Below are 9734 nucleotides of genomic sequence, written 5' to 3'. Positions count from 1 at the left end.
AGCCTGGTCTTGGTGTTCTTGGGGGGCATTTGGGGGGGGCAAAGCCGGCAGAGGGATTGGAGGCCCCTGCAGCCACACAAGGTGGGAAGGGAGCCACAGCAGCCCATCGTTCTACTTGATTCCAAGGTAGATACTTCAGTGGCTGCTTTGTCTGCATGTTAGCACTTCAGAATCAGAATAGAGCTGGAAGGGACCTTGGAGGTCTTCTAGTCCAACCCTCTGCTGAATAGAATAGAATAGAATAGAATAGAATAGAATAGAATAGAATAGAATAGAATAGAATAGAATAGAATTCTTTATTGGCCAAGTGTGATTGGACACACAAGGAATTTGTCTGGGTGCAAATGCTCTCAGTGCACATAAAAAGAAAAGATACATTCATCGAGAGTCAGGAATCATCAGGTACAACACTTAATAGGGTACAATAAGCAATAGAATCATACTAGGAAACAGTCCATATAGATTGTAAGGATACAAGCGACAAAGTCACAGTCATACAATCACAAGTGGGAGGGGATGGGTGATAAGGAGTGATGAGAAGATTAACAGTAATAGTAGTGCAGACTTTATAAATAGTTGGACAGTGTTGAGGGAATTGTTTGTTTAGCAGAGGGATGGCTTAAACTGTTCTTGTTCTGGTGTGCAATGCTCTATATTTTGAGGGAAGGAGTCGAAAGAGTTTATGTCTGGGATGTGAGGGGTCTGTAGATATTTCCACAACCCTCTTTTTGACTCAGGATGCAGGACGCAGGTCCTCCATGGAAGGCAGGTAGGTAGGAATGGTTTTTTCTGCAGTCCTAATTGCTTTGGAGTCTGTGTCTGTCTTGTTAGGATATCCTATACCAGTGGTTGCCAACCAGTGGGCCAGGGACCATTGGTGGTCCGTGAGAAAATGTTGGTGGTTCAGAGAGAAATGTCAGCCCCAAAGCAATTAATCCAGGCTGCACGGGAACAAGGCTGCGCCGCCCACATGGCCCGTGGGAACACAAGGCTTGCGTCGCTTGCATTGTGAACAACAGAAGGTAGTGAGGGGAGGGGGAAAAGGATGGAGGGGGGAACTTGCCCTACTTGCCCCACACACCTTCTTTTGCTTTTTTCTTCTGTTTTTGGCTGCACATAAGGAAAGCAGCAAAAGTCCTTCCACCTCTCCCCCAAACTCCGCCAGAAATGAGTCCATGGGACCCTGCAAGGCATCATGCTCTAAGAGGCTGCACCGGCACAACAAGTCTCACAAAGACTCATCTCTGGTGGAGTTTGGGGGAGAGAAAGAAAGACTTCTGCTGCTTCTGCTGCTTTCCTTGCATGGAGCCAAAAGTCTCTCCCCCCTCCCCCTGAGAATGGAGCTGGAGATGATATCCTGCGATCCCAAATAAAAAATGATCAATCAGTAGGAAAGCGGGGTGGGGAATTTTCCTACAGACTTTTTTGGGGATTTTCCTAGGGTGTCTGGTCTGTGGGATTTAAAATTATGAGTTTGGTGATCCCTGAGGTCCAAAAGGTTGGCGACCCCTGTCCTATACTGTTCCAGACAAGTGACTGTCCAATCTCTTCTTAAAAGCCTCCGGTGATGGAGCACCCACAACATCTGAAGGAACACTGTTCCACTGGTTAATTGTCCTCACTGTTAGGAAATTTCTCCTTAATTCCAGGTTGCTTCTCTCCTGGATTAGTGGTTTCTTGTCCTCCAGTGCTTTGGAAAATAAATTGAGACTCTCCTCTTTGTGGCAGCCTCTCCAATACTGGAAACCAAATACTGTATTCCAAATAAAGCAAAATAAAACCAAATACAGTACCCCAAATACTGGCTTCGTTCCACTGGACGAAGCCTGATCTTCGTGAAGAATTACTTTTGATGTGCCAAGACAACCTCCTGGGCATTTAAAAGAGCAAGGCAGAATCTACACAGGTTCAAGGAGTCCTGAACACCTTGGCCCAGCCCTCACCCCACAAAAGCTAATAACAAAGTGACATTTTTAATGTGTGGGAAGTCGTGATTAGAGAACCATCTTATCCATTATATTTAGTTAATATCATTTAAGTTAAGTTCAATCTAAATTACTGTTTGACCTTGATCTCCACTTTGCACTTGCAGCTCTGTTTTCACCTGGCTGTTCAGAGTTCACAAGCTGATACAAAAAGGCGGGCTTGCAGCTCACAAAAGATATGCCATTTTAATGGACTTCTCCTGTTGTGTATAATGGGGACAAGAATGTGCCTTAGAAGTAAGCCTTCCAAACCCTTTAGGTTTACTTTTGCTGCAGCAGAACCCCGTTTTGTACAACACATGCATTGCCCTTTCAGAGAACGTGAAGCCACAGAGACATTGGAATGGAACTGAGAACACAGTTGTGGTTAGTATTTGGGAAGAATCCAGAAAGTTAGGCAAAGGGAAAAGGCACACTGGCTCTTTTCCAGAGATGGACTGCAGCTGGCTCTTTTCCAAGTTCCAAAAAATCAGTTGCTTCTTTGGGGCTCAGCATGTAGCTTTAGCTTCCCCCACACACACTAAAGGGTCAAGCAGCGCATAGGGGTTCCATTCATATTTCTGCAAAAGTAAGGTTCTGGCTGGGGGCCCCTCAAACAGCAAAGTACAGAACAGGCAGTCGGCTCAGCCAGTCAACACACAGGACGCACACCTATACACAACACACAGTTGGGATTTGAGAGATGTGCGTGTCAGCCTGTCTGCAGCCTTCTACAACCTGTGCGTACCCATCCTTATGCAGTGACACCTGGGTGTAATAGCGGTCAACACTAAATTGGCCTTTATGCAGCCGGCCAAGGTCAAAACCGGCGAGCTGCGAAAGCGCTTCCTGCTCGTGGCCACCAGGGGGCGCTGACAATGAGGCGGTTCGATCTTCCATCTTTAGAGATCAGCCTCGTAGAAGGTAACATAGAGATTGCGAGGCCGTTGTTTCTTCTTCTGCAGAGCAGCGCTGTCCCCTCCCAAATGGGCAAAAAGCAGCGACTTTATTTGGGCTCGAACGTTGCTGTTGAGGCTTCAGCAGGTTTCCTCTATGAATGTCTTTGAAAGAGATGAAGTCGTATCTTTCAAGATCCTGGAGCAACAGGGAACTTCCAGAGCACTGGAAAATTGCTGGTGCGGTTCCAATCTTCAACAAATGAGGGGGGGAAATGGATCCAGGGAACTGCAGCCCAATCAGTTTGACAGGTTCAATACCTGGGAAGATCCTGGAAACACAAATAACGGATCTGCAAGCTCCTAGGAATAATTCTGGGAGTTGAAGTCCACCTGGCTTCAAGTTGCCAAGATTGGACACCCCTGCCCCAAGGTGCAGGTGCTATCCTGTGGGGTGGGGATGGGACGGGGCTGCGGCGGCGGTGGTGGAACCATGGGAATTCCAACGTTGGGGAGGGGCTCCTCTGCATGGCGTCAGGAGCCTCTCGGCCTGCCTTGCACCGTTTGGGGGTGCAAAATGCCCGCAGGAGCACCCGTAGAACGTGGCGCAAGTCGTTTTTGTCCCCGGAAGCTGCCTATCAGAACGAAGGGATGGGCGCCTCTACACTTTCGGCCTTCTAATGATGCACTCGCCTTTCACGGCCCCGCCCCCTTCCGGCGTGAGTGTCGCGAAACGCGAGCCTTGCGCGACGGCCGCGGTGACGTAAAAGCCGCGCAAGGACGGCGGCGAGGGAGGAAGCGCCGGCGCCGCTGCCCGAGGACAGGTGCGGGCAGGGGGCACCGGTGGGGAGGACGAGGCTGGATTCGCACGGCCGGTGGGGGCCGCTTCGGGCCGGCATTGCAACCCCCGTCACTCCCAGCAGGTGGCACGGGTGTCCCCGAGGCGCGGGGAGCCGCGCAGCCCTTTCCAGCCCCCTCCGTGGGCGGGGCGGGGGTCTCGTGCCAGCCCCTGGGAAGACATGGGGGCGGCGGCGTCGGAAGGGGAGGAGGAGCCGCCGCCGCCGCAGTCCCGGTTGCCCGCAGGGGAGACGGTCATCGACAGTGGGTGGGTGGGTGGGAGGGGGACACTTCAGCAGCCAAAGTGATTGGCACCTGTCACTCAACGCCTGCCGACGGGGAAGGCAAAAGAGCCTGGAGAGGAGAGGAAGAGCGGGAGAAAACAGGAGAGTCTGCCAGTAGAAGGGCCATGGCGGAGGCTAGTAGCCAGAGCGGCCGGTGCAGCCCCCAAAGCCCCGGGGGCGCCACTTGGACACCCTCCGCCTTGGCAGAATAGCCATCGGTCCATTGCAAAAGGCAGGGCCCCCAAACGTGGCCCCTCTAAGACTTGTGGACTTCAACCCCCCAGAATTCTCCAGCCAGCAAAGCTCCGCCAGTCTTCAAGGGGCCAAGTTTGGGGGCCTCTGGCAAAAGGCAGCTTATTGTTGGAGAAGCACCGGATTGTCCCTGAGACAAGATCGCCAATGTCCCGGCTTCTTGGGAAGGACTTGATGGGTGGAAAGGGGGAAGGAAAAAGAATGAGAATAATCAGCAGCAAGCCGGAGGGACTCCGGTGGAAGACCTGCTTAGAGGCAGAGCCTCCTGGAGAAAGCCAGTCTATCTGACTGCTAAGAGCTGATGGTACATAATCAGTGTGGTGTTTGATAAATGGGTGCAGCACAGATATATACTTCAAGTGGTTAAATGTCTCCCAGGATTTTATCTGGATACAAGCTGTCATGAGCAGCTATTAGAGCTTGAGAGTGGCGTTTTCAGGGTTTGAAGTAAATAAAATGGTGACAAAATAGATTTTTATTTCTGCAGTGCCTAAGACGATTCATCCCTGCATACGAAAATGAGGCTTTTTTGCCCTAGGGAACCCCCCTCCCCCCCTCCTGTTCCTTGGCCAGGGACATAATTCCTTCTCGCCCCTTACTGCCCCTTCTGCCTTTCAGCCATGCCACTGCTTGATCTCCAGAACCAGCTGGGCATTAACCTAGACAGATGGATGCTCCGCCTGAGTAGCAAGCAGCCCTTTCAGCAGCCCAGCGTGTGCCACACATTCGAGAAGGAGTGGCTGGAGTGTTCGGAAGGCATTGGGCTGACCCGGGCCAAGGAGGAGTGCCGGCTGGAGGCTGAGGATCTGGGGGAGTGCATGACCAGGCGCAAGATGGTGAGAGGACCATCGCTGGGAGGCGCAATGCCTCTTGGGAGTTCTTGAGTCATCCTCAGGGGACACAGCGTGCAGGGGGCAGGCGGGGCGGGCAGCGGAAAATGAATGTGGGGTGCTTCTTTCCCCAGGTGTGCCTGTCCCTGAAGCCTGCTTCTCTCTTAGGGGCACCTCTTGACTGGCTCACCCATTGCACTAAGCTCAAAGGGGGATGGATTGGAGTGCAGAGCAACTACAGTTACAGACATACGTTTTAAATATTTTGGCGGCTAACATGACCCAAACAAATTGCAGTCCCCTAAAAGGTTCAGCTCAACTAGGCACCGTGTGTGATCCTGAACCACCAGTGGGGGGCGGGGGGCGGAGCAGGGCTAGAAATGGGAAAGCCAAGGGCTGCACCTCTCCCCTGCTTCATCACAACTGGAATGTGATGGGCAAATAGCTGGTTTCCAGTGTTGTTATTTTTTTCTTCCCTTTACTAGACATGGTAGCATTAGATTCTTCCTGATGACATCACTGGGCAGGCCCCTAGCCAAGGCCATAATAATCATCATTACCAATAATAGCAAAAAGTGTGTGTTTATTTGTGTGGGGGAGTGATATTAGATTGCAGTGACCGCTGAATTCTTTTCTGAAAAGTGAAAAATGTATATGAACCGAAGAGAAACCAGAATTCTATTTGTGTGTGTGTGTGTGATAGGAATAATTGATTTCTGTGACTCTTTCCACCTTGGGATGGACAGGCGAGGCCTGGAGTTTCATTCTGAACCCGTCTTTTCTGCTCCTTTCCTTCGGCAGATGCAGCGTGTCCGAGCCATCTTGAAGCAAAGGGACTTAATGATCAAGGAGGGGAAGTACACGCCACCCACCCATCAGGATGACTGAGTTGGGCTGTGATCCCCAGGGAGAAAAATCCCTTTGCTGCCCTAGGAGCCGAAGAGCTCTGCTCTTAATACATTGCTAAAGAAGGATTTAGTGGGGACCTTTTCATTTCTCTCCTTTGGTTTCTAGTCCAGCCCATGAACAAATTCTCCTTTGGAGCCTGGAATGGTACTGGGTCAGATCTCTGCCTGCGTGATATCAAAAGGATAAATCGCCCCCTGGGAGAAAAATTTAAGCTACTAGAAAATATGGCTGCATAGTGTAAATAGCAACAGCCCTTAGACTTACATTGTGCTTCGCGGTGCTTCCCAGCCCTCTCTAAGCAGTTTACAGAGTCGGCCTATTGTCCCCCGACAATCCGGGCCCTCATTTTACCCACCTCGGAAGGATGGGAGGCTGAGTCCACCTTGAGCCGGTCAGGATCGAACCCCTGGCAGTCAGCAGAATTAGCCTGCATTCTAACCACGGCCCTATGAGGCAACTGTGGTGGGGGGTTTCTCTTAACGGTTTGGATAAGATTGCTTGTTTATTCCTGACTTCAGGATCGTGTACATACTCTCCTCCCACCCCCCATTTACTGAATGCCCGTGACTCAAGAGCCATACAGGAGTGGAGGATGCAAAATGGGTTTTCCCCTGTTTCTAGCCTAAGCCTTCAGTCATTGGGCTACACCAGGGGACCCCAAACTTGGCCACTTTAAGACTTGTGGACTTCCAGAATTCTGGGAACTGAAGTCCACAAGTTGCCAAGTTTGGAGACATCTGGGCTACACCTTTTATGCCCCAAGACTGATCTCTAGATCTTCCTTCCCCTCCATACTCCATGCCTGGCACAGAGGCGGGGGGGGGCATGACCTTTAGGTGCCAGTCAAACGTTGCACGCTTGGGAATTTCTCCTGCACAGTAATTCGGTGTTTCCCCCTGTGTCGGCTTGGACTTTTCCCACTTGGGCTCTTTCCCTAATATGACCCTGCTTACATGTTACAGTCTCTTTTATATCTCCCTCTCTTCCTCCCCCCAGCTTAGGTTGAACTAATTCATATTTTGTTAGCTGAATATCACTCCCAGCTGTCTTGATTCATCGTTCCTTCGTCATTTCTTTTTTTTTTTTTTTTTTTTGGGGCTGGCTTTCCCTTTCTCCTTTCCGTTGTTGGCAGAACCAATACTTTCCATCCTCTCCTGGGATCGCTGAGCTTCCAGAGCCCAGTGGGACCTGCAGTGGGACAGAGGCACATCATCTTTGCCCCAAACGGAGCAGACTGTCTCTCCCCTCCCCCACAAGGGCTGGGTTTTTAGCATTTTCCCCTCTTGCTGATTTCCAGTGTGAGGCCTGTAACTTCTGAAACTGTTCTGAAACACTTGTGGATTCTAATCCACTCTGACCAGCAAAACTCACACGGGTGCAGGTAGATTGGGGCAGTTTAAAGGGAGAAATTTTAACATTTAAAAACATGTATTTCAAAGTATACATGCCACTTCTTGCAACTCATTGCGGTTATGAAGGATTTTAGAAGTATGAAAGGGGTGGGGGTGTCTCCTTTTGTGGGTGGATCTCAGCCCCATTGCTTGTCACTTGGCACTTTTCTTAATCCAGAAAATGATGCCCATTCTTGAGTTATAATGGCTTGGGGATTCCATAGCTGCTTGTAGGAATAGGCTGGTTGGTAAGTCAGAGCAGATCCTGGGAGGACTGTTCCTCCTGAGAACCTGAGACACGATGCAAACAGCCGCAGCATCTGGATCCTTGGCCAGAGGCAGCATAGCTTAGGCTGGTCCTTGGATTGAGTTCTGGAGGGTCATCTTGCTGGGAAGATGGGTGCCTGGGCTATTTGGACAGGAAAAAAATGGGGCGTGCTTTTGTATCAGGACAGAAAGTGGACTGGATCTAGTGAGGGCCACGCCGGGCAGCTTTTGGGCTCTGAAGGGGGATGAGGCTTCTGGCAAGGTTCCTTCTCCAGAGTTCAGCCACTGGTGCTCCATAGCACCTGACACACGGCTGGGGCTTCCTCTGGGAGAACAGATGTGCTCCCGGTAGGACAGGCAGGGTCCCTCCTGCAGAGGCTCCCAAAGCAAAAGGCAGGCTGGGGATCCGGCCAATTGTGCCACACAACTTCCTGCCAGGAGAACTATTGGGGCTCTTGGGCACCCAGCCTGGTTCTGCAGCCTCTTCTGTAATTCAAGGGAAAGGGCAGGAAACAGTGCAAAAACTCCGGTTTTTTTTTTCTCCACATTTAAGAGTACTCTATGTGATGTGATCCTTTTTTTAGAAAAACCTGCATATCTATTTCCAAGATCCTGGTGGGATATGAAACATCATAGAATAAACGGCATTCCAAATAAAGTTTTGGCATATTTTCATACTTGAGATATGCTCCAATACCCGAATCATTACATAATTGTGTCCCAGGGCTTTTCTGAAGCCTGCAGGGAGACCGCATCTCCCAAGCCGATTTTCAAAGTGTCCTCTGTTGTATTGGCACCTGGGCCAAGAGGTAGAGCAGGAGGATTGGCCCTCTGAACCTGGCCAGAATACTGCACACACCTGGCGAGGGACAATCCTCGCCTCCCTGGTTCTTCAGCTGCCCCGAGGAAAAGCTCTCTTCCCACAGCTGCCTCTGTGATATGGGGCCAGAGGCTGGGATCACCGCTGGGAGGGTGGGTCAGGGTGTGCAGTTAGAGTAGCCCAGCCTCTTTGCTGCTTTTGCTGCCCTGAGTGGCTGTGGGGGTGACCTCTCCCCTCACTCCAATAGCTGACTGGACTTGCACAAAGAAAGGAGGAGAATCACTCTAGGATGGTGCCACCCACCCCAAACCCAGTTCAGAAGGATACTAGGATCAATGCTACCGGTATGAAGCACTATAATTGAGGACTACCAGGATGGGCTTACCACCCATTCCAGCTCCATCAAAGGTCAACAAGTGTCAAGCCCAGGTGGCTGAACTCACCATCGAGAGGATCTTGTCCACTGCGTTGGAAGTAACAGAATCAAAGTCAACCCTCATTGCCAGACTCTGCCATAGGCAACCCCCACGGACACGCCCAACTGCCAGGGAATCCAGGTATCTACCAAATTGCCTCCACAAGGCGTCCCAATAGATGTTCCCAGGGCTTGTTCCTCCCCAACAGGAGGCAGGTCATCCTACAAGGACCCCTGAGCAGCTTTTGTGGATGCAATAGAGGCAGAGAAAACAGGGCGCTTTGCTGCTCTTATTGCCATGAGGGAATTCCCTATAGGGGCTCCTACCTGAGGTCTTTCTTCCAGGTGGCTCTTTGGCCTTTCTGAACTGCCCAGCAGATTCTCGGGGAAAGTGCCCAATGCCCCCTGGGACCACTTCAAAGGGCCCCTTCTATGCGCAGGTGGAGCCCTTGCCAAGGGGACCAGAGTTGGAGCCAGCTGCCGTTTTTGTCTTCCAGAGATGCCTTCGAGAGCAAAGTGTGCTTGGAAGGGCAGCCGAGGCCGGGAGCGAGGCTTTGCTTCAAAGGAAGCTGCTTTCCTTTTGTCTGAATTATTTGGGATCTAAAGAAATGGCCCACCCCATTTTCTCTTGGGGTCCTTAGGGGAGCAGACTCTGAAAGAAAAGCCAGGCTGAGCTGAGGGAGGGGTCTGCTGCAGCGTCCCCCCACCCCACCCCAGTGCCTGTTATTGTGCAAAGGCCTAGGATGGAAACTTGGGATTTAATTTATTTCATTTATTAAATTTATTTGCTGCCCATCTAGTATCGAGATAACTTGGGTGGCTTATAGCATTAAGACATTTAAAATCCTAGACAGTAAATATTTCCTGGT

The 9734-nt window shown here is 50.9% G+C and overlaps 1 protein-coding gene across 2 annotated transcripts; it reads left to right on the top strand.

The window, feature by feature from the left end:
* The first annotated feature begins 2873 nt into the window (after positions 1-2873).
* NDUFS5 (NADH:ubiquinone oxidoreductase subunit S5) lies at positions 2874-6037 on the top strand. 2 transcript variants are annotated; one of them, XM_087970264.1, is made up of 3 exons: positions 2874-3100; positions 4852-5069; positions 5865-6037. In XM_087970264.1, exons 1-3 carry the CDS (start codon positions 3022-3024, stop codon positions 5949-5951), a joined length of 384 nt encoding a protein of 127 aa, XP_087826390.1. In that variant the 5' UTR covers positions 2874-3021; the 3' UTR covers positions 5952-6037. The 2 variants fall into 2 exon arrangements, with proteins under 2 accessions (XP_087826390.1, XP_026529524.1); XM_026673739.2 differs by lacking the exon at positions 2874-3100 and adding an exon at positions 3543-3684.
* The last annotated feature ends 3697 nt before the right edge of the window (positions 6038-9734 follow it).

Source organism: Notechis scutatus, chromosome 8 (genome assembly GCF_049901735.1).
Source record: "Notechis scutatus isolate UNSWTSFEM ecotype Mainland chromosome 8, rNotScu1.2, whole genome shotgun sequence".
Taxonomy (NCBI): Eukaryota; Metazoa; Chordata; class Lepidosauria; order Squamata; family Elapidae; genus Notechis; species Notechis scutatus.
This window is presented reverse-complemented; position numbering and strand designations above follow the sequence as displayed.